The sequence below is a fragment of the Leiobunum rupestre genome, chromosome 10 (genome assembly GCF_980474605.1).
Source record: "Leiobunum rupestre chromosome 10, qqLeiRupe1.1.hap1, whole genome shotgun sequence".
Taxonomy (NCBI): domain Eukaryota; kingdom Metazoa; phylum Arthropoda; class Arachnida; order Opiliones; family Sclerosomatidae; genus Leiobunum; species Leiobunum rupestre.
The window spans coordinates 20,338,800-20,362,765 of NC_143393.1; the positions used below are offsets into that span (position 1 = coordinate 20,338,800).

At 37.4% G+C, this 23,966-nt stretch overlaps 1 protein-coding gene across 2 annotated transcripts; it reads right to left on the bottom strand.

Moving 5' to 3' along the window:
• Positions 1-6,300: 6,300 nt before the first annotated feature.
• On the bottom strand, positions 6,301-10,375 carry LOC149924997 (protein argonaute-2-like). 2 transcript variants are annotated; one of them, XM_090160105.1, is made up of 14 exons: positions 10,313-10,375; positions 10,191-10,240; positions 10,082-10,127; positions 9,956-10,023; positions 9,465-9,892; positions 8,717-9,403; positions 8,523-8,654; positions 8,319-8,462; positions 8,054-8,257; positions 7,768-7,977; positions 7,457-7,706; positions 7,208-7,396; positions 6,734-7,154; positions 6,301-6,664 (listed from the first exon to the last, which is right to left on the bottom strand). In XM_090160105.1, the coding sequence occupies exons 2-14, from the start codon at positions 10,207-10,209 to the stop codon at positions 6,454-6,456; spliced, it is 3,009 nt and encodes a 1,002-aa protein (XP_090016231.1). In that variant the 5' UTR covers positions 10,210-10,240; positions 10,313-10,375; the 3' UTR covers positions 6,301-6,453. The 2 variants fall into 2 exon arrangements, with proteins under 2 accessions (XP_090016231.1, XP_090016232.1); XM_090160106.1 differs by having other exon boundaries at positions 10,191-10,231; positions 10,308-10,324.
• Positions 10,376-23,966: the final 13,591 nt, after the last annotated feature.

Here is a 23,966-nt window from a genome sequence, read left to right on the forward strand (position 1 = left end):
CGACTGGTTGGTTACGATAATTTTGGGGGGACTATCGATTATAACTGTTAAATGTATGTAAAGCGTATACGTTTAACGATTTAGTGCAAATCGATTGACTAAATTGAAATTTTACATTGACCCAAGCTAAAGGTTAGCTGATAGATGTCCCTAGACTAAGCCGGGAAATATCTGAAGTCCAGTTCTTCTCTTATTTTAACCTATCCTGACTCGTTTTTTAGAGAGATGAAAGAGTTTATTCTTGCAGGCACATGACAGTCACGTCTTAGATGACATCTTTTATTGGATCATGGTAGTAAATACGGTCTGGGTCCGATGGGCCGAAGTTCAAGTGATCGAAGGGGGTCCAACGGATTTGTGAGTTTCCTCGCCTTTGGAGTTTATGGCAGGTCTCTCGATTCCTGGGAATGTGTGGGTGGAATTCCAGGTTTATTCCGCATTTCGCTACCTTGGTTGCACCTCTGAATAAGTTGAAGCGGAAGAATCAGCGTTGGAAGTGGGGTCCTGAGCAGGAGGCAGCGTCCTAAGGCTTGAAGAAACAGAACTAATGTGCCACCATGCTGCGGGTTCCTGATCCAGAGGGTAAACTCTTTGTAACTACCGATGCCAGTGGAATTTGTGGTATGTTGTCTTAGGTACAGCAGGGGGAGGAGGTTCCTTCGCCGTACGCTAGTCAGCTACTCCGGGGGGCTGAGGTAAATTATAGTACTCCTGAGCAGGAGAGCTGTTTCCCGGCCTTTTGGGGTCGCACCGGGATCTCCGCTGCCACCAGTTTTCCCGGTTACTTGGACTGCTGTGTGCTCGTCGTTCCCCTTTGGGAGCTCTCTTTAAAGGGTTTGACTCTTTACCTACGTAGGTAGGGTGTCGGCTGGAGTTGCTACAGCATCCACTCTTAATCCCACTGCTGTGTGCGAAGTGGGAAATGGTCCACCCATTGCTGCACCTTCTGCTGGGTTGAGTGGCTCGCGTCAAAGGTGCGACCATCAGTAGTAGGATATGTAACATAATTACTCATAAGTATGCCTCTGTATAATATTTCCATTGAAAAAAATCAATGAGGCCTAGTTTCACGCTGAACATACATTGAGCGGACCCAAAAATACAAAAATGCTTATAATCCTTGCGCTATTGAAAAGGTTACCATGGAAATGAAATCATGTGATCGCGAAGCACGATCTAAACTTGACATGGGCAAAGTCAGAAGCGCGCAAGGAATTCTTACTAACTTCCGTTTCCCATCAGTAAAGTTGATGACGCATATTTCGTCACGGAATTGTAAGTGACGTAATTTACGTCATATTCCGTGAACAAGATTTCATTAACGAAAATGCTTATGGCATACTTATGAGTGATTATGTTACATATGGTCAGGGGCGTATTAACCATTAGGCAGAGTAGGCACGTGCCTAGGGCGCCATTTGTCTAGGGGCGCCAAAACTCTGATAAAGCCCCACGGTTGAAGTACTTGGCTTGCCCCTACTTAGCTGACCAGCCCGTTAGACAATGCTCAGGGGCGGAAAATGTTTCTGTGCCTAAAGGCGCCGAAAGGGTTAATCCGCCCCTGCATATGGTAGTAGGGTACAACTACCCATGCTGGATTTGCCACCTGTCCGGGCTAGATGGACGCTGGCGTAGGGCACTATGATGATAGACCTCCGATGGTGTGGTCTCTGTTACTAGGTACACCGGACTATAAATTCTGACACACTGGGGGCCATGCCAAATAGTTGATATTTACAAAGAGTTTCGATTTAATATACCGTTTAAGAAATCAATACAGTTTACATGTCGTCACGTTCTTTTACATGCAAGAGATACTGCAGCTACAGAAGAGCTAGTGAGCTACGTATTACCATAAGTGGATAATTCTTTCTAAGTAGACAAAACGCTATGTTACCTATGACTAGAGTCTTTGTCGGGGTCGGTCTGGCAGCCCTTTATAACCGCCCTATACTGTGTATCACCTCAACTTCACTCTGAATTTATACTGCTGAATGTAACGTTTCTTGCATCTCTTATGGTACATTTCACGTCTGAAACGTGTCTCGAGGGCCCGAGAGAGAGAAATTTGGGGGGTTGGCTCATTGCATTTCGCCCCCAAAAAACCTGTACCATATTTGTTCAAGGTTAGTTTCAGATCCAAGGGTAGAGTTTTGTTCAATAAACGCCCCTTTAGTTGCCGTCTTGTCCACTCGGTGGCGCCTCCGCCGAAATATTTTCAAATATTTTCTCTTTGGAGTTTGCTCTCTATACAAGCTCTGACGTCACGAAACCCAGACTAAGATACCCGACCGAGACCCGGAATTTGTATACTTAGAGAGAATGATCAACTTATGGTATTACGTATGCGGAGATAGTCGTTGACGGCCGCTTCCTTTCCATGTGCTCAAGCCAGGCCAATGAAAAATGTACGTGACATTTTGCGCTATTCTATTATTCTTCGGGAAATGTTTATTGTTAGATAGTTACAACTACACAAAAGCCTCGTTTGTTGAAACTTTCGCGAGAAGTCGCCATTTTTATTTGTTTCAATTAAATTTTATTAAAGTGATAAATGTTTAGAGTAATAAATCTTGTATAACGTAGTCAGTAATTTAGTTAATCCAGAAAATGTATTTAAAATTTTGGTGTATATTTCGCGGTTCCCTAAATAAAATAAAAATATTGGCTTGTTTCTGGTCCGTTCGAGGGGACCAGTAAAATTGTAACTCGCGTGGAGAAGGGATTTGGGAGGACGGCCGGAGCTTGTTTCCGGTCAATATCCAATAATGTATGATTGTGAGCGAGCCTATAAAAACTCCAGGCTCCAACATTATTCATGTTCTTTTCGTTCATCGCGGGGTCTCGTAAATGACTACATTTTTAGGCGTCTCCAAAAGAGATTTTAGTTAAGCTCCAAACGAGCAAATCTTTGTTAATTTGTAATTGTAAATAAAAGTTGTTGTTCAGTTTTCAACTTCAGCGTTTTATTCTCAACAATAAGTGAATAGTTCTTTTTATAAAATAACCTTGGCCATCTTGTTGAAATGTTACCTCCCCGCTTCAGCTGTGGATCCGTTTTCTCTCCCACTAATGAGTTTATGAACTCATTCTCAGGCATTGGCGCCTTTTGGCGGAACTATTCCAGGGCAACATTTCAACAAGTTCGGCAAGCTTAAAGACATTTTATAAAATCAACTATTCAGTTCGTTCGCGAATAATTTTAGTCGGTCCTGAGTAGATAGATATTTCAGGACTCTAACGCTTTTTCAGTCGGGTGTTAGGGTTAGTGTTCGCCGAAAATAAGCTCTCCCAATTAGGGTTAATGTTAATTTTAATTTTAACACGAGCTACGTTCCGCAACACGTTACAATAACTTTTGTCGCTGCTTCAGCTTGCTTGTGTGGACGTATTCGATTATGGTCAGTATCTTAGTGATAAAATTATTTTAATATTTACGAAATTATGATTGTGGTGCGACCGTTCAGCGATGGCGTCGTAACTTTCGTCGAAACTAAACTTACAAGTTAGTATATAGAAGAGACAAACTATTAGGCTTGTGGGAACTTTAGAATATCTAATGGGAGTGCTAGCCCTTACAAAAACATTCTACAAATAAGTCTAAAATGCTTTATAGAGTTTCATAGAATGTCTATGGTACTCTATACGTTATACAGACTATACAGAGTATTCTATAGACTTCTCCAAAAAAGTTTTTTTTTTAATATTTAACAAGAAACAAGCATACTCTATTGTTTTTCTTTGTATATTTTAAAAACATTTTACAAAATATTTGCATAAATAATTACTTTAACACTCTATAAGTACGCTCTAGAATATTATAAAAAAATTATTGAAAATAAAGTTTTTATAAAATGTTTTAGAAGTTTGCTATATTGGGTTTCTTTGGGTTTTTTAATAAATTTTCCACTCGGCCCAATTGTTCTATCGTAGATTCAACTAAATCTTCGTAATAACAAAAGCGAAATAAAACCCTAAAGTGTGTCAGCTAGGAGCAACAAACACAAGGAGAACGCAGCGTCGGAACGCAGCTAGCCTTTAAACACGCTAACGAAGGGTTGTGTACGAATTTCATTGGACGAGCGTCACGAGCCTTTACGCTGAACGTTTTACGGGCGGGGGGTAAGCAATTTCCGAATTTTCCCCTTCCGACGGCAGCAGGCGCTAAAGCGTCTAGCCAATGAAAAATGTACACAAGAAAATCCACGACTTTTGACGGGTTGCGTTCTCCTTGTGTGGGGTGTTGTGTTTGTTGCTCCTAGGTATCAGTACGGTATAATGTTTAATGAGAGCTTGTCGCGAAGTAAAAAGAGAGAGTGGGAGAGGGGGTTGAAAATACGTCATCATAATTTGAAATTTCCTCCACTTCAGCGCCGCCGAGTAAGGCGTTTTAGAACGTATGCCAACAGGATAATAATTCGAAGAAATAAATTCGCGGCAGACCATAGACTAAATATAACGTTGCTTGTACTATTCCAACTAGTAGATTATGTAGTCTATTGTGAGACTAGCTCTCCGTAAATGTTTTAATGGGCGCAAAGGTATAGTTGACACACTTTTGGGTCTTATGTCACTTTTGGAAATAAAGGTTTATAAAAATTCTATATAATATTTATAAACATTCTATGTAATATTTATAAACATTCTATATAATATTTATAAACATTCTATTTAATATTTATACACATTCTATATAATATTAATAAACATTCTTTTCTTGTACTGCAACTAGCATTACGGTGCATGGGTATACAAATCCACAAGTGACTGTACTTTTATATCATGAAAAAACCAAAGACGGTGCCCACCCCCAAATGTTTAGCAAGCTCCGCTCAAGTCTATGTCATCCATGTTTAACTGTAATACGGGCAACGAAATAATATTATCGCCTTCTTGGCGAACTTGTTTTTTCCAAATTCATTGGAAAATGTTTATAAATTTATTCAAAAACATCCCTACACAGTGTAATCTTGGATTAATTAATCCAAGGTGTAATATTGGCTGGGATCAAGTTAGTATGGAAATTAGGGTGACAGCTCAAAAATTTTTTAGGAAAATCTGAAATTCATAGAATTTCTTAGGGAGGTAAAGGAAATATAGGATAATTTCTATTTAAATTGCAGAATAATGGTTTTCACAGTGGCGTAGGAACGTTCTAGAAGTTGGAGGGGGCAAAGAGAAACGAAAAGGGGTCTGGAGAATGGTTTTTAATTTTTAATGGAGTGTAGCTTCTCCGAATGCATGTGTACTTTTTAATACTATAAAAATTGGCGGGAAAAGACTGAAATTTAAACAAGAGTTGAAGTTCTATACATGTATATGCTTTTAAAATGATAATTTGAGATTTTGAAAATTTCAACTGACCAAAAGGTTGGAGGGGGCAATAACATAAGTTGCCCCTCCCAGAAAAATTCTAGGGAGGGGCATTGCCCCCCCTTGCCCCTCCCGGTTCCTACGCCCCTGGGTTTTCATATACTTAAGTGACAATTCCTTTTAAGTTTTTTTTAAATCAAATTTTGTTTAATCACAATTTCTTGGGTTTCACTGATTATTATTCAAAATGCTGACTAATTTTGTAGTTCTTTAATTTATTAATCAACAAAAGGTCTAGGACCCATCACGTTAAGACAAATGGAGATAAATTATATACAGGAATTAAAGTAAATTGCACTATATACAGAAGTAAATGTTCAATATTCAACTAACGGGAGCCAGAAAATTAGTCATATTGTTCGAGATAAATTGACAGCTCCTTCCGAAACTGAGCTTGGTTGCGGAGACCCGTTAGGTGGTCCGGCAGGGAGTTCCAGTCGCGTATAGACGAGGGGAGGAAAGAGTGCTTTCGGCATTCGAGACGGAAACCCAGAAGCACCACTGAGGCAGTGTGATTTCCACGTGGTCGGCGGAACTAATGGGAGGCTGTCGCTGTTAGCGGAGCAAGAACTTGTCCGTGGCAGTGACCGACGGTGTTCACGATAACGAGTCGCTTGAACCGGCGCCGAGAGGCAAGCGTGTTCCACTTGAAGTTGGTGCTCCAGGAGAAGCACCCACAGCTTGGGAGGCAACCCGTGTAGACCACGCAAGCGTTTTTTATATCAAAATACTTTATTTCAATAAGTACCAAAGTTACCTCAGTATACGAAAATGTGCAATTGTTATAGGAAAACATGGTAAATATAGTCAAAATTATAAAATACAGGTGGTGGCTATTCTGCATCAATTTAAAACCACTCCTAGAATGCCCAAATATGTTTTATTCTTATGTCGCAGATTTATCAACTTTTAGTCTTTATTCTTCTTAAAAATAAACCTTTTATTTTAAAACCTAATATTTGGTACAATTATTGGGAACATAAAACAAATATGAGTATGCAATTAGAAAAACTCAAGCGAAAATCTAATTTTGTAAAATATTCTTTACAAATAAAAAAAATAAAAGGCTTGGCTGAAAGTTTACACATAGTACATTTTGGGTCCAATGGTATTTTTTACGTTGATTGCTTCAGTAACATTTGCGGGTAGCTTAAAATCGTCCCCACCAGCATAGGTTTCTTCACTGCTCGATGAACTTGCGTCGCAAATTGTTGCTAGGTAATACTTGGCTCTAAAAGCTGCTAAATGGGCATACTGAACTGGGGCGGGAATAGAAATGGACCGGGTGCATCTATAACCATGGAAAACACATTGAAAATTGATTGAAATCATATAAGACTGGTGTACCAATTGACTTTACCTAACATAGGTATGGCACAAGTAATAACTCAGTTTCTGTATATCATCAGCATTGAAATTGTTATCATCCCAAATAACAGTGTAATGAGCCGGACGACTAGTACCCTGAATTCCAGCATGGCTACATAGGAAGAAGTCAAAATCAACAGGAGATGAGACTTTGGTATCAACCATCGTTCCTGGTGGAATATTCTTGTGTTTTCCAACCCCATCTCGTGGGTTTTCAGGCATGAAACGTGTATGATGACGTTTTCCAACAACAACAAATGTTATGCCGGGCTCATAGTTGGAATCAAGTTCTTTGCAAGCTTGGCGAATCTGGGTGACTTCAGTCAACTGGATTTCTCCAAATTGACCTTCGCTAACTCCATCACGATAAAAGACAATTTTTTCGGGTTTTTTACCAGTGTTGCGGTTGAAAGCTGTGGAGGAAAAATGAATACGGCGCCCAACATTATAAAACTAGTACACAAACCTCTGAGTAATTCTTTAACCATATCTTTCAATTCCAAAATAACTTCAACGCGTGATTGAAGCTCATCTTTGTTTTTTTGCAGCTTAACAACGCAACTGAATCTGCTAGGAATTGAATCAATGCTGCCAACAGCTGCTGCGATCGATGGCTTAACTTTATCACCAGGAGATGGATGACTTACATCAGCACCTGTTGAGTAATCAAAATGTTAGTAACTAATCGTACCCAACAAAAGAGGTTTTTACAAACCTATTATAATAACAGGCTTCTTGAAAATATCGGGCTTTTGGGCTGCAAGAAGGGCATTATTTGTTCCACCCATTTTCGCATTTATTTTTTGCAACAAGTTGATGATCAGTTGTGGGTTGCACTTTTTGACGATGCTTTCCTCTTTGATACACTGCGTCATTATTCCTAGTTTTGTTTCAGCCACTTGCTTCAGTTCTCCGTAGTTTGAATTTCTGCCTAAAACAATGACTAATAGGGACAATCCTGGGGCCTGTAGAAAATAATTTAACAATAATAATTCCAGATATTAATTCTAAAAGCTGCAAATATACTTGTTTTAGAAGTTCAACAAGGATCTTTTCAATTGATACTCCACGATGTGCCTCTTGTCCCTTGTACATAATGCCAGCTGCTGCTGGAAACTGCATTCCAGTCTGATCCGCAAACTGCTTTAACATTTTAGAGAATCTTTCTATCATGTCTGGCCGACAAAAGCGGTCATTAGCTAATGACAAAATGCCCCACTTGTCCACGGAGCAGCCCTTTCGTATAAAAAAAAGCTTTATCATTATTACATTGGTGGCAATGATTAACAAATAGCTACCGTGGAATACATACCCTAAAAAACATTGAGTCTTTCATGTCCCATACACCATCTCTCGGTCTAATTTCAGACACTCTAGCATTCGCGCTGTACTGAATGGTGGGAGGATCTAGAACTCTCCCTTCCAAATGAAGCGGTTCAGTCGCCACTTTGATTCCAAATTCTTGCATGTATTCTCTGCCACATACATGCATTTCCTTCACACTCTCTCTTATGGTCTGCAACAGCGGTAAATTAATCATTAAATTGACAAAAGCTATGGTAATCTTGATTCCTTACTCTGAATCTATCCTCCGGAGGAGTGGCAGTAAATCGAATCATCTCTGCTGTTTGTTGAGGTTGCAGCTTCCGTCTGTAATGTTGGCCTAAAACTAAATCACAAACTTCCACGGGCAAATAAACTTTTCTGGCCTCTGAACCAACCTTCAATGAAAGAAACAGATGATAATTAAATTTAATGTTTCATGACACACAATATTATACTTCAAGACAAGGAAAATTTGGATATCGAAGAGGCTTATAGTTTTCGCGGAAATATTGTTCCACTGTGATTTTCCTGACTCTTCCATCTTTATTTTCATCAAATTTGATTTGAGAAGCTCTTTCATTCGTCATCTGGAAGAATAATTTCATTTATGAAACTTCTATCTACTGAATTGACAGTTAAAATTTTGTACTTTGAAAACACGATATTTTCTTTTATAAGTTGGCATATGATTAGTGAATATTTGAATATTTCTCAACTCCTTGTTGAGGTCGCGAATAGCTGCATTATCCAACCTGGCAATGTTATCCACATTTATGTTCAAATATGAGCAAATGAAGTTGATGACTGGTCCACTGGGATAAAAAGTCGTACTAGACTTGTCAATGTTTAACATAGGTTTCCACTGCCCTGGACGCAAACTCTGATAATAACCAAACCAAACTTCATGACCGCCAGTTAACACCTTCTTTTGGTCTGGGTTTCGTGGAATATTGAACAATGAAGATCTGAGAGGATGCATTTTCTTAGCGGGGCCACTTCTTAATATAACATCCAACGCTTGTATCGCTTCGAAGGAAATGTCTGCGACTTTACCTTGGAACACTGCCTTTAATGATTCCATGTTTATTTCACACCAAGAAGTCCCATCTTTCTCAACAGGTTTGATGCTGACTTTGAATCGACTCTCTAAGTCTCGGCCCTCTTCTTTCAAATTTACAATGAAATTGCGACCAGAATCAAAAGGCAACGGGCGTCTTGTGTACAAATTCTTATTCCCATCATAGGCCAATAAATAACGTGCAAATTCCTGATAACTCTGTTTCAATTGGTCAATGACTTTTCGGGATATTGCAGCTTTTACTCTTTTGCCTGATAACTAAAAATTAAATTAAGTTTAAATTGGTGCTTAACACACAAGTCGCATTAAATATTTATACTTGTTGAGGGGTAGCTCTGGTCAGAGCTTCATTAGGATCAGGAGTCTCTCCTAGTTTCAGAGTTTTCAAGGCCTCAACCTCAACATCGTAGTGATAGACACTGCCACCAGGTATTTCAACTTCAAAGTGGTTTGCAATTAGCTTTATTGGGCGTCCCTTCGTTCCAAACCCAGGCCTTGGTGGCATTTTACTGACCACTGGATCTTTGGACACAGTAAACTTTGCTAAATCCTTTGTAACATCTATCACTTTGGGAGCTACTTGCTTTTTGACTTGAGGTGGAGGTGCTGGTTCAACTATCGGTTGGGGCTTCTGCCAAGCTTGCATTTGTGGCCTAATAGACTGAGCCTGATGTATTGGTAGTGGCACATTAGCTGAAACTACAGCTTGTTGTATAGGAGGTTGCTGTTGCAAAACCTGTGGAGCAGCTAAAATACAGTTATGTTAAAAAAACTGGCATATCCTCTGAAAGTAATTGTGCAATTTCATACTGCGTGGTGGTTGTTGCTGCGGAGCTGGAATTTGGCGGGTGATACCTCCCTGAGGCCCATGTTGAGGTCTAGGCCGATGATTAGAAGGTTAAAATTAATATTTAAAATACATTAAAAGTATTATACCCTTCTTCAGCTTGAGCAACTCCACGGCCTCGGGCACTTCCTTTTCCTAAAACAAAAATAATTTTATATAAAACAGAGCAGATAAGAGAAATGTAATAATTTTAGGTACCTTTTCGCTTAGAAGGCATTTTTCAAAACCCCAAATATGCGGTAATACCACTGAAAAAAAGAATTGATAAGAATTAGCATTCATATACAAGGAAGAAAAAATGATTAAGAATTTGAGGAAACCTAAGCTTAAACTCAATGCTCAAGTCCACCAGGAAACTTTCCAAGAGAATGTACAACTTAGACAATGAAGTCCTTTGTTCAAAGTACGCCTAAATAAAAAGGGGGAAAGTTTTAACCGTCGCTTCTACTTCAAAATCTAGACTAACTATGAAGGGAACTCCTGATTGGTAAATAGTTTCGCATGCGCAAAGACCATTTTTCGTTTAACAAAGAATGGTATTCTGCAAAGTGTTGCCAGATTGTGGTAATTTTTGGGGTCAATTTTGGCTCTGTGGGGAAAACGTGGATTTTGTGGGAATTTTCCAGTTTTTTTTAATTTGACTATTAATACTGTTATTACGTTCTTAACGGCGACGCTAAATTATTCCTTCCAAACATCCACAACAGGCACTTAAATCCATTGCGTTGAGAATAATAATAATAATAATAATAATAATCAGCTAGGCTAATACCCAAGGCACCACCTTAGGCCTAAGTCATCAAGCGACTTTTGAAGCCATTAATTCAGGTGGCCGGGTTACAATGCGTAGGAGGGTGGTGGCAAGCCCTGCATGCCACGAGATCGAGCCAACAGCTCCCTACACTAACTATTACCGTTAACCTCGACAAGTTTTTATGGAAGGGGAAACCGAAGAACTCGGGGGAAAACCCCTTAATATAGAGTCCCAAACCGGATTTTCTTCATAGGCTTTAAGCTTACCATTAGTGGTAACGGGACTGAAAATTAAGGACGTATTTCCGGGGGAAGGAAGCGGGGACTTCCGGTGCCGACCCCCACGTCTACCTCTACATGGAAACCCTCAAAGAGGTTAGACATACCTACTTATATTCGCTACCTGAGAGCAAAAGTCAAGTAAGTCGAGATACGTGACTATTGAAAGAAATTCAAAATAAGAATCCTTGAGTGTTTTTAAATTAAGGTGCCTCAGTACAAAATTTTCAATCTATATTTTCACTCGTATTTTGAACAATTTTCATTATTAGATTATCATTGTTATTATGCTAGATTTCGAACTTAAAACTGGTTTTACACAAATAGGGGTTTTCAGACTTGCTTGACTCTTGCTCTAAGGTAGCGTATTGTCCCATTGAAAATAACAATTGATCAATTTTTACATATTTTGATCAAATTGACCAAAATATCATAAAATTCATTTCATTTGTCAATTTTGATCTATTTTTTTGGTTTTGAAATTTGAAATTTTTTTAAAATTTTTCACAGAAGTGCTCAGATTCCCATGTTATTTTCAATGAGAAAATATACATACTGTGTTGACAAAAACATTTTCGGTTGCCATGGCAAAACTAATGCCCATTGCAATTTTTCCCTTGGTGAAATTTCATGTTACTATAAGGTCTACATACCCACCTAGTTTCAACCAAATCGGTGATTATCACCTCGGGTAGTCTCCTTGTTAGTGTAAGACGAGCCCGTTCAGCTATGGGCTGAGTTTTAGATTTAGTGACTAAAATAAAGGATTTAGTGTATAAGTTTCAAAAATTAAAAGTCAAAACCCAAGCACTCTTTGTAAGCAATAACACCTATCGGGCTACAGTATTTCGAAAAATATAATTTAATAAAAATTATCCTTTTAAAAAGTGTATTTCTAACAAGGAGACATCCCGAAGTGTAACCCACCGATTTTGTTCAAACTCGGGGGATTGGTAGACCTGCATGTATCATGGAAAATCCTAAAGGGAATTTATTCAATGGGCAATCATTTTGCCATGGCAACGAAAAATGTTTTTGAAAACAAAAAAATTGAAATTTTCCCATTGAAAATAACATGGGATTTTGACCGATTCAAAATATGAACTAATTTAAAAAAAATTAAAATGCCAAAAATAGATTAAAATTGACGAAAAAACAATCAAAATTGATTAACGTTTGATCAATGTGAACAAAATGGGTGAAAATAAACCAAAATGACTCAAATTGGAAAAATTTGGGAGCAAATTTAAAATCATACAAACATTGAAAAAATATTTCAAAATAGTTTGAAATAAATTATTTTTTCAAAATTAAAAAAAATTAAAACATTTTATCAAAAGCTGTAAATTTTATGAAGAACGATTATTATTGATAGGAATTGATAGAAATAGATTATTTGTGAAATATCCGAATAATATATAGATAAAGTAGTGCATTTGAAAAAAAAAACTATTTTGGTCAATTTGGTCAACATTCAGCAATGATCAAAATTCGAATTAATTGATCACAATGGGCAAAATTTTAATTAAAAAAATAATAAAGTTTACTAAATTAGTTTAAAATAAAATATTTTTTCAAAATTTTAAAATTTAGCTAAATTTGATTTATTATTAACAATTTTGGTCAAGTTTGACCAAATAGACCAAAATAAATACATTTCTTTATTAATCCAATTTTACAGAACTAATAAATTTCAATTAATTCCTTTAAATTTTGATCAAAACTTCTGCTTTTGATAAAATTGGTTCGCATTTCTTCAATTTCATCAATTTTGAAAAAAGATATTTTATTTCAAACTTTTGAGATTTTTTGTAAAATTTAGTCTATTTTAAAATTTAAAATTTAGCATTTGATCATTGTTGACCTAATAAACCAATTTATCTATGTATCATACCGATATTTCACAAGTAATCTATTTCAATCAATTCCTATAAACTATAATCGTTTTTTAAAAATAATTTATTTCAAATAATTTCGAAATACTTTTTCAATGTTTGTACTTTTTAAAATTTTCTCTCAAATTTTCCCGATTTTAGCCATTTTGGTTCATTTTCACCTATTTTGCTCAACAAGTAAAAAAAAACTGTAGACTACCCTGGCCCCTTTTGAAGCTTGAGTGTCCTAATGAAAGGTGTAAAACGGGCAGCGTTGCCAACCGTACTATAATTATAGTACATTTCGATAATTATACCTTTCGAATTTTTCCGTACTACAGTTTCAATCGCGTACTATATAGTACGCTTTTTGCGATAATTGTATTATAGTTTTACTATATTTCCGATATTTGTGCGATAATTTAAGAAATATTAGAAAGTTCCTTTTTGTTTACATAAGAACGGCGTTTCCAGTCTCTTAAGTAGGCAAGAATTGAAATATTATACTCGGAGTGTTTGGTTTGTTCTCGAAAATACGGCTGACTTGACTAATCAAGCGTGTTGTAGCCTAACGAAAACGAAATATGTTAGTAACGGCCAACTATGATAAAGTGCTACCATGGTATAGCGAGTAATCAAAGCTGGCCGTACTTGTGTACTATAATTTTCTAGAAAATTCGATAATTTTTGGGCTTCGATACTATAATTTCAGTTTTGGGACCTGGCAACGCTGAAAACGGGGTTTTTCTGAAAAAAATAAACGGGCTATGCATAGTTTCGACATCGTGATCCATTCGCTCTCTCTCTTCAGTCAGGTGCCAGCCTGGTAAACAGGACAGCACGGACTTTGCTATCTAGGGGACGGTTTTAGCCAAGGTTCTTAAAAAATGCTTCTGGCAATAATAGGAAAAATATAACACAATTTCCAAGAATTCAACGCAGAATTCAGTGAATTCACGCCATATTTTAAGGAATTCGAGGGAGTTTTTAATGAAATGAAATAAAATTTTGGAATTCACGTGAAATTACAATCGTTTTTCGAATTCATTGGGATTTCACAAATTATATTGAATTCCACTAGGAGTTGAAGGAATTCATTTATATTTCTACGGAATTCATACAATGCTTCAGGAAATACCGAGGGGAATTCTTGTATATTTTAAAGAATTCGCGTAATTTGTAAGGAATCATGTGAATTATAAGAAATTTAAAAAACTTTAAGAATTAACTTGAAATCCTGGCATGCATGAATTAATTTACAGAATTCAAGTATTATCTGTAGGGAATTCTCATTGAATTCATCTAGAGATGTACACCAAATTCGCGAGTTAGCAGCCCCTCGGAAGCTTAGCGCGCGCTCGGCGGGAAAATTTCGGAAAAATGGCGGCAACACGTAGCGTAGCGGCCGCAATCTTGCCGACATTTTCCCGCCGAGCGCGCGCTAAACTTCTTACAAGGATGCTGGCGCGTTCATCACTCCTACTTCGCCTCCCTTCCTAGCCTCCTTGATTTTAGTAGCTTCTTCCCAAATAGAATCAAAGCGTTCAGAGTTTCTACAATCTTCTAAGGTCTTGACAGTAGCTTGGCAAATGGCAACGGCTTCCGTAAAAATAACTTTGGAACTATTCCGACAGGGAATGTGTTACACCTAATACTTCGTCTAATTTAACGACTAATATTAAGTTGTTAAAGTTATGTAATTGGGATATATACCCACGACACTCGGCAGCCTCGTTGGGTTTTCAGTTTTCAATCAGATTCCCTAAAGTTAAAACTACGGAATCGAGTCTATTTCTAAAATAGTGAATCCATTTTTTTTCCTCCACCATCAAGTGTCGCAGCTTTGTGGCATTTTTAATATATCGTAGCCTACATTTAGATCTTTTTAGGAGTTTTCAAAATATTCACTTCTAATGACCGAATTGCTTTGAAAGTTGTAAATGGCTTGAACCAAACCAAGTAGTTCCCTAACTGTCGATATTTTGGAGCAACAGTCAACCAAAACTAAATTTAAGCGGACTTTCTCCCATTGACGTCGTGAGTGTGATGGGCGCGCTCGTATCTTTGGATACTTTTAGGATACGAGATGATACTTTATCCGAAAAATAAAAATATACGATTTTGATATGATCTTCTTTATTGCAAAATGATCGCGATAGAATTTGGAAGAAAATAAATGGGGAGCAAACTATATTTTAAAAGATTCTTTTCTTACCTAGCTTAGCGAAAAAAAGAGCGGAATAGAGCCAGTGCTTTCATTTGTTGTATTAGAAATTACACGATAAATGTTTTCTGGTTTCTCTTCAATTTTGTTTGTATTTGAGTGGAAATATTTTAGCGCCATCTAGATGCCGATATACACTATTTGAGCGGCGATCCTATCTCACGTGATACACTGTTAAGTGATAGAAGGGAGAGGAGCGGTCAAAGGTCGCACAGTTTTTGTCGCTGTTTTTAACGGGGGGAGGGGAATAAGCGGAGGGAGGAGGGACGGAAGGCGGAGACTGATTCTGCGCCGCGCAGCCTGAAGGCGATTTCAAAACTAAAACCAAAACTCCCAAAAGATATTTTTCCCACCGTCCCACGCAGACGCAGTTAGAGAGTCATGTGTGTTGCAAACTGGCGGTGTGTGCTATGACGATGCAATAGCTTTATTTATTTTCCATAATTTAGTTTTTGAAAATGATAAAATTAAAATCAATTCTAATCCATAAAATCAAAAGTTGAAGGATTTACTACTAAATCAATAATCAAAAGATAAAAATTGAAATATTCATTTTAATACTTTTAACTTTTGATATGAAAAAATTTTATTCTACTTTCTCGTGAAACGTATATACTTTTCATAATAATTAAAACTAAAGAATTATTTGAAATGATACTTATTCAAATCTTTAAATATTTCTATCGATATTTTTCAAGCAAGGGCAAAAAAGAATTGAAATTAATTGAAACTCATATCTTTAAAGAAATTTGAAAGGTCGTAAAAAAATCAAAGGGCCAAAACTAAATAAAATGAAAGATTGTGAATGATTTTGTCGCCATCTTTGCTCAAAAATATCAAAAATAAAATGATATTTTATAGAAATTTCAGAGGGAAAAAATTTATAGTATAGTATAGCTGCTGCCATCTATGTAAAAAGATACGAAAAAGATAGAATTTTTTTGTGCATCACTGGATCATGGACTAATTAATGTATACATTAATTAGTCCATGACTGGATATGAATAATATAGAGCCCCAGACCGGATTTTCTCCATAGGAACTTTATCATTTACCTTCTACAATGCATTCTCGCCTCGCGCCAGACTGCGCGCGCGCATGCAAGTCCACGAGACATTGCTCTGTCAAAGCTAGGAGGATGGAAACATTCATATTCCTAGGTGTGACGGGGAGCCTGTATTGGGGGAATACAATTTTCCATTCCAGGATACGGGTCATTCATATTCCTAGGTCAAAGGCTGTTTAATATTTTCAACAGAAGGCGCCAGCAGGGTCGTTGCTAGGGCTGGGCGCCTATGGAGCTATATTATTCTCAACTTAATGATTTCTCCATTTGTTTTTTTTTGTTTTTTTTTTTATTTATTTTTTTATTATTTTCTTCTTTCCTGTGTTTCCTACTGTGGGATATATATTACCTTTTCTAGCTTTGTATCTTGTATTTTTTTCTTAATAAATAAATTTCGATACTAATGTTTGTTTTAGAAAAGTTGCAATATTCATTTTAATTCTGTTTCCGTTTTTATTTCCAACAAGAGAATTAAACAACAACATGCGCTTAAATGATTTAAATATTAATAGTATACCGTAAATTTAGTTTCTGAATAAATATAGAAATCGAAATAAATATATTACATGGAGTGCGGGGCGAAATTCACCACAAAGTGAATTTTTAAAACAATAGACGGTAAAATAAATTCCAACGGCTCCCAGCCTCTGAAGGGTTTTTGAATTTGGGGGTAGGAAAAAAAGGGGAATCGTTTCGTGACAGCATGGCTGCCAGCCTCCCCACTTCGCGACTTTAATTGTCACTTAAGTCATTTCAACCGTTTTTCACGTCTATTACGATTGATATCAATTAATTATTTGTATTTTAATTTAAAGAATTCAAGTTATAGGTAAATTTACAGTTAAACAACCATTTTGTCTAGCTTTACTTAGATGGCGCCACGTGCTCTACGAAGAATCACGATTTAGATAATTGTTACTCGGCGACAGTTAAAAATTGGTCTCTGCGCATGCTCCAATACCAACCAATCCGGTGTTCCCTCCCTGGATAGTGTCCAGTTTTTAAGTGGCAATGACGGTTTAAAATTCCACCCCCATTTATTTTACCGTCTATTACATAGAGTAAACGATTTATTTATAATAATAATTTATTGTGCTTAAGAAAAAGGGTTTTACAAACTTTATTAATTAGTACATATTCCCATGAATCTATTTAACCCACCAATACCTCCCAAGCCAACCTAAATAAATTATTACTTCTGCAAAAACGGGTTATTCGAATAATAGATAATCAATCCTATATAGCCCATTCATCACCGATATTCGCAAAATACAATTTCCTTAAAAATAGAAGAAATCTACGACTATTTCTTACTAATATATATCTACAAATCCCTCAACACTTATTTTTATAACTCCTTTACTCAAAGGAAACTTGTCATTCACTTCACTCGTAGAAAATACATACTACACGTCCCCTTCACAAGGACGATCTTAAAAAATTACTCGGTCTTTTGCTATGGTACGAATTTGTTTAACAATTTAAACCCTCCCATGGGTATTGGAATTGACCAATTTAAAAAACTTGCGCGATCATTTGTCAAGACACCATGAAAAAAAAAACACAATTTTGTGTTTATAATAAATATAATTTTTTTATAACTTTTTGTATTTTTCTTTTAACATTTGTAACCTAGTTCTTTATTGTGTAATCATTTAAATTGCGTTTTGAAATGCTACAAAGAGAAGTAAAGCTTACGACCGTGCGTGGCATAAAAGTCGCTAAGTTGACTTCGCCTTTATGTTATCCCGTTCCTATCCCTGCCAGTAGTATATTTATTATAATTAAAATAGATATTACAAATGTTATTGCCTTAAACAAATTTCAAATATCAATAGAACAAAAAACCTCACTTGTTTTCTAAAAAGTGATTTCATATTTACGTTCTGCATAGTGGCGACCTCGTATTTTTGCGGGAGTTTTCAAAATTAGTTTCAAGGTTAGGCAGGGTGGGGGAGATCGGCCGGTTTTGAAAAGGGGACAGCATGTCTTGAAGATACAGGAACCGAGATATTGAGAAGTGCTCCATCCAAAGGGGGATGAACTGCTGGAGGGCAGAAACTATAATTGGGTTATGAAAGTTAAACCGGTTTTTTGGTCGGACGTCAGCTTTATCTGCCATCATTCTTGCTTGATGACGTCCGACCAAAAAGAGCATGATGGGAATTTTACAAAGCCGCAGGTAGCGCCCGACTTTTCCACTCCAGAATACTTCTTTCTTCCAAGTTTCACACCTCATGCGAGAACTCCGCCACCCCCAGGTGGGAGAATTAGAGGGGTGAAAAAAGGGGTTATCGTGGTAAAATATTTGTGACGTAGCATAGAAATATAACTGTTTGGCGCCCTCTTTCTTAAGGAAAAATAAAGATTTTCAATATTACGGTGATACTGCTGATTGCGTTATAATTAACCAAATATTCGAAATTTTTACTCAAAATTGTTTATTTTATGGATTTCATTTCTAAAGATCACAATTATTATAAAATCAGTAATATAAAAAAAATTACCTTCCCATTTTATAAACTTTGTAGCTAACTTAAATTTAAAATCATCAGTTGTGGCTAAGAAATTAACGAGCGCAACCGCAACGGCCAAAAATATTTTAGTTATCTAGATGGCCCCATCATGGTGCGGTGAAGCTAGTTTGCTGGCACTTGTCAATTTTACCTCGATGCGATCCCCATATTTTCAACCCACCCATTCACCCGTTTGTGGGAGTTGGCATCAAACCGTGGGTAGGACTTCGATACTCAATTCTATTCCTTAGCTTTCTTCTTCCATGCCTAGAGAGATAATCCTTTTCTTAGTTAACTGGACCGAACAAAGAGCAACTCTTCCCTCGTCTAAATTCATTTCGAGGAATTTTTAAAACTAGCTTATCACCTATAGACTAAGAGATTGATACCTACATTTCGTCTACTGTATATAAAACATAAGTGAAATGCTCCGTATTGATTTTATTTTATAAAAATTTAAAAAATAGAATTGCGTTTTCAATGGAGTAAATAAGGCTTACTTTGGTAAAATAATAATTAATTTTATTGAAAAATAACACTTTACAATTGTTTACAAAGCGAAACGGGAAGCCCCTGGAAGAAAGGCGTTCAATAAAAATAACTTTTATAGACACTCGCTACATGGCCCCGAAACTGGTCCTGGTAAGTGACTGACAACACAATAAAATAGTACTCCAATTAAGAAATAAAAATTTAATTTAAAAAAAATAAGAAAATATACCTCAAAACAACAATTATCAATAATAAAATATTTCATTGAAAAACAAATTAAAAAATATTCCCTAGGAAAGCTTAATATCCTAAGAAATCTCATCAGAAATATAAATTGAATTTCATAAAAATACAAATTAAAAATCAAAATGTTATAGAAATACGAATAAAAAATTAAGACAAATCCAAAAACAATATTACAACGTAAATGACTTATTTAATCAATCTACTAAAACTATAAAAACAAAACTACCTGTTTCAAATGAAGTAAGCTATAACCGTACTTCCACGGATAAAAACCAAAAACAATATTACACAGCCTCAAGCGCATACTCCACCGAGCTCGCGCCTTTACGAACACATCGAGGTAATCGTATCACCAACACCCGTTTCAGAGGGGAAATTATAATCTCATTTCCCCCTTTTAGGGGCACCGAAATAAAAAAGACACGAAGTAGTGAGGGGTCCCAACCTTTCACTACGGAGGGCCTGTAAAAAGGGAATTGCCTGGGATTGGGAAATTCCAAATGTTTGCACTTAAGTTCATTCCAAAGACTATATATACGCTTCGCGAAGCATATATATATTCTTTGGTTCATTCGATGTTTTTCGAAAGGGTCATATCGGTAACGTGGTATTTTTGAGTAAAACCCATAGCAGTCGCGTGACGGGTTTTCTAGAAATATTATCAGATCTGTCCCACGTTTTGATATTGGTTGGATAAAATGGAATATATGCCTTTGGATATGGTCAATATATTAGATGGAGAATTAATGCCGTGCAAATGTAGGAATTCGTGTAGCCGAGCAAAGAATATAAAGCTTTATTTTCTTTGAGCAGAGCCGCTACTCTGCTGCTGCTGCCATACATACGGGAGGGGGGCACATCAGTGGCGCCGCCAGGATTTTTTCCCACGTAGGCACTACAATTTGGGGCCCCCTCTTGCCCACCAATTTTTAATATATTTGCTTTAACCATAAGTAACATAATCAACATAAGTATGACACTACCTATTTACCTGATGCATTTTTTTAATAATGGTCTGTTTCGCCATTGACAAAGTAAATTATTACGTGACTTAAGACTAAGAACTCTCGGCGAATTCCTCTTAGTCTTTGGAAATCGCCGAGTGATACAGCCAAGGTCCATTAAAAATTGAAATGCTTTCAAAAATGTAAATAACGCTTACTATGTGTGAAAATATTTATGCAGTATTATATCAGGAGATAAAAATAACTATTATAAACAATAGCTAGTTATTTTAGAATTTAAAACATGTGTTTTCGCTGGTATGAATAACCATCTGAAACTACACTACTACTATAACTAACAAAGTTACTTTGTCAACTTATATACAGGGTGATTCAATAGTCAGTACAGACATTTCTGGTGGTTGTAGCTGAGAAATATGGAGATTTTTGTCGCGTTCCTCTGCGACGAGTTTAAAGAGCGCTAGAGGGCTTCAAAGTTTGACCTACTACCCCTGGAAGTAGGCTTCTGTAAGCACGCACCCACGAAGCAGGAAAAAAACTATTTCAGGGCTTATTACCTACCCATTCGAAACTATCACGAGTTTGAACGGCATTGCTAGTCATTATAGTGGACTCAAAATATTGTTTAATCTAGGAGCAACAAACACAACACCCCACACAAGGAGAACGCAACCCGTCAAAAGTCGTGGATTTTCTTGTGTACGTTTTTCATTGGCTAGAGGCTTTAGCGCCTGCTGCCGTCCGAAGGGGAAAATTCGGAAATTGTCTCCCCCCCCCCCCCGCCCGCCCGTAAAATGTTCATCGTAAAGGCTCGTGAAATTCGTACACAACCCTTCGTTAGCGTGTTTAAAGGCTAGCTGCGTTCTCCTTGTGTTTGTTGCTCCTAGGTTTAATAGATCCAGATTGGCTCTTAATTAGAGTCTCTTCTATTTTGCATTTTCTTCGCTTTTGGAAACCAGACGGGGTTTTTTCTCAAACTCATTTTAAACTAGGTTGTCTCAATAGAGGTCTCAAAATTAATTTTATCCTACACTATTTTACAATATTTATATGTGATTCAACTATGATCGCGAGTTCTAAATTGCTTCTTTATCGTACGAAAACAGACTGGAAAATGAAGATATATGAAAATGGTAAAGGATTTTTGAAATAGGCTCTACAAACCTAAAAACTGACTGTTAACAAAAAAGATAAAGTGAGTCACCCTTTTTTTCTTTGAAATAATACACATCTCGTCAAAATATAGCGAAGAGAACTATATACAAGCCTTAAATCTAGTCACAAGATAGCTTGTTGTTTGTTTAATTTAAATATAACGAGGATCGGGCTCATCCATTAGTTTTGGATCAGAAATATTACCCTGAAATGAAACAAGTTGGCAAGCCAAAATATACCTCTCCTCGGAAGAGTTTTTAATTTTCAATGAAGCGTAACTGTATCCGTGGTTCTGCGGTAGAACGCTCACCTATCGTGCAAGAGGGCTCGGGTTCGAATCCCGGCCGATTAAAAATTATACTGCACCCAATGACAAAAAGAGGGCGCTTTTGGAAAAACCTTTTCCTTGCTTCTAAGAAACTGGGTACGCAGTGATTACCCTTAGCCCCAAAAATGCGAATGCGTTCGCAGGCCTGACAGTCAAACCCACAGACAGACAGACAGACAGACACGGTGGTTGTATAATCCCTCCAAGGGTACAAAGTCCCCTCGGAGAGGTAAAAAGTGTTATAATATTAAGTGTTTAGTAACCATGTAATTCTTTTTGGCGTCAAACACCATCTCCGTCAATGAATCAATATACGAATAGGTTTTTGTTTCATACAATTTTCCACTATTGTATAATTTCGATTTTTTGCTCCAAAACATTCTGTATTGAAGTTCGCCAGATTTCGAACGGGCTTGCGGTCTATTTGAATGTTTAAGGATTAAGGATTAAGGATTAAGGATTTTAATGGGCGACTCGTAAAAAAATATACAGCCCTTTTGGAACAGGGCGGCTCACCTATTTATTCAGGGAGCACAGTCTTGACAATACTACTTATTGCTCTATGTAGTTAACAGAAACAAAAGAAAAAGATAAACAAAAGAATACATTGAAAATAAAAAATATATAAAAAGTAAAGAAAAAGTAAAAACCAAACCAAAAACTTTATCTATATAGGAAATGTGTTAATAGTAGGTAATGTCCAAAAACATATGGCTATTGAGGGGGGGGGGGATTGTTTGTTGGCTCTTTTCCATGAATCTTTTGCACGTTTCCACGCACCCAGCATGCTTTTAACTTCATTCATGTCCTTATCACTGCTATTACCCGTGAAACCTAGAAGAGTGTCGAGTGGCGTACGCAGGTGTTGCGCCCTCCACTCAGAGAGAGTCGGCTCCAGTTGCAACGCAGGGCATCCCAACAGTACGTGTTGCAGGTCCTCAACCTCATAATTACATAATTTACAGGCCGGGCTTAAGTTCATCAATTCTGCTTGGCGTTTGCCGGTCAGTAGTGCCCGAGCGTGCATCAAACAACAGTCCGCTATACCATGACCCATCGTAAAACGATTCAGGCGCCGGTTTGCTCTTTGCTTTGTATAATTGTAAGCTATGTTTCTGAGATACTTCAGTTAGCCATCTATTTTCCGCAGCTACACGAACCTCCCTAGCGACCGTCGTAGCCCACTGTTGCTCAGTTTGAGAGATTCCTCTGGTAGTCCCAATGCCATAGATTTTGTCTAGTTGTTCCACCCTTTTGTTGAACTTTGTCTTTATGCCCTTTGACGTATTGCTCTAAAAACAATGCCAGGGTACATAATCTTCGGCATCAGTTGAAGGCGCCCTAAGTATTTCAATTTGCTCGTCGCTTCCCGTTCTTGCATTGAACTCCAACCCAGTTCTCCTTTGATGGCGGCATTAGCCGCACAGGGACCTGCAGCTAAGGCACTTCTACCCGTTTCGCGCTGCGCGTATTCCAAAGCCGTGAGGGTCGGGCCTGTCATGGTTAGTACCTCGTTGGCATAGGTCAGGGCTGGGACTGCAACCGATTTCCAAATGGTGCGACTCACGGAGTACTTGTTATACGAGTTGTTGGCTAAGTTTTTCACCGCCCATCTGAGCCTTGTAGCTTTTAGTACTAGTTGGCGTTCAAATTCGTAGAGATAGTTTTAATTTTCGGAGGAGAAAGTGACTTCCAGGTATGTATATTCCGTTGCAATATCTATCCGTTGGTCGTGCAGGGTAAAATTGTCTCCGTCATTATCACTCCCAAAGATCAGCACTTTAGACTTCGCGCTACCAAAGCGTAGACCCTTGTTCTCAGCAAACGTGGAACATACGTCCAAAAGGGACTGGAGCTCAGGCGCAGAGTCGGAAATCAGCAAAACATCGTCCGCAAAAAAGAGGCAAGGGATGCGTCTGTTAGACTCGGCATCCACAAAGCCCCCCAGGCCTAAGCTTTCCAATTGATTCGCCAGAGTGTTAATGTAGGTCGAGAAATCCACAATAGAGAGGGCGGCTTCTTAGCTTGTAAAGTTCAATTAGCTGGGTTACCACAAAGATATTATCCGCCATCCGG

What these genes read in the sequence shown, in the direction of transcription:
- LOC149924997 (XM_090160105.1), bottom strand. An exon ending in GAAGCCTGTTATTATAATAG is followed by an intron (nt 7,397 to 7,456) that starts GTTTGTAAAAAC and finishes ATTACTCAACAG; the next exon opens with GTGCTGATGTAAGTCATCCA. An exon ending in GGTTAAAGAATTACTCAGAG is followed by an intron (nt 7,155 to 7,207) that starts GTTTGTGTACTA and finishes TTTCCTCCACAG; the next exon opens with CTTTCAACCGCAACACTGGT.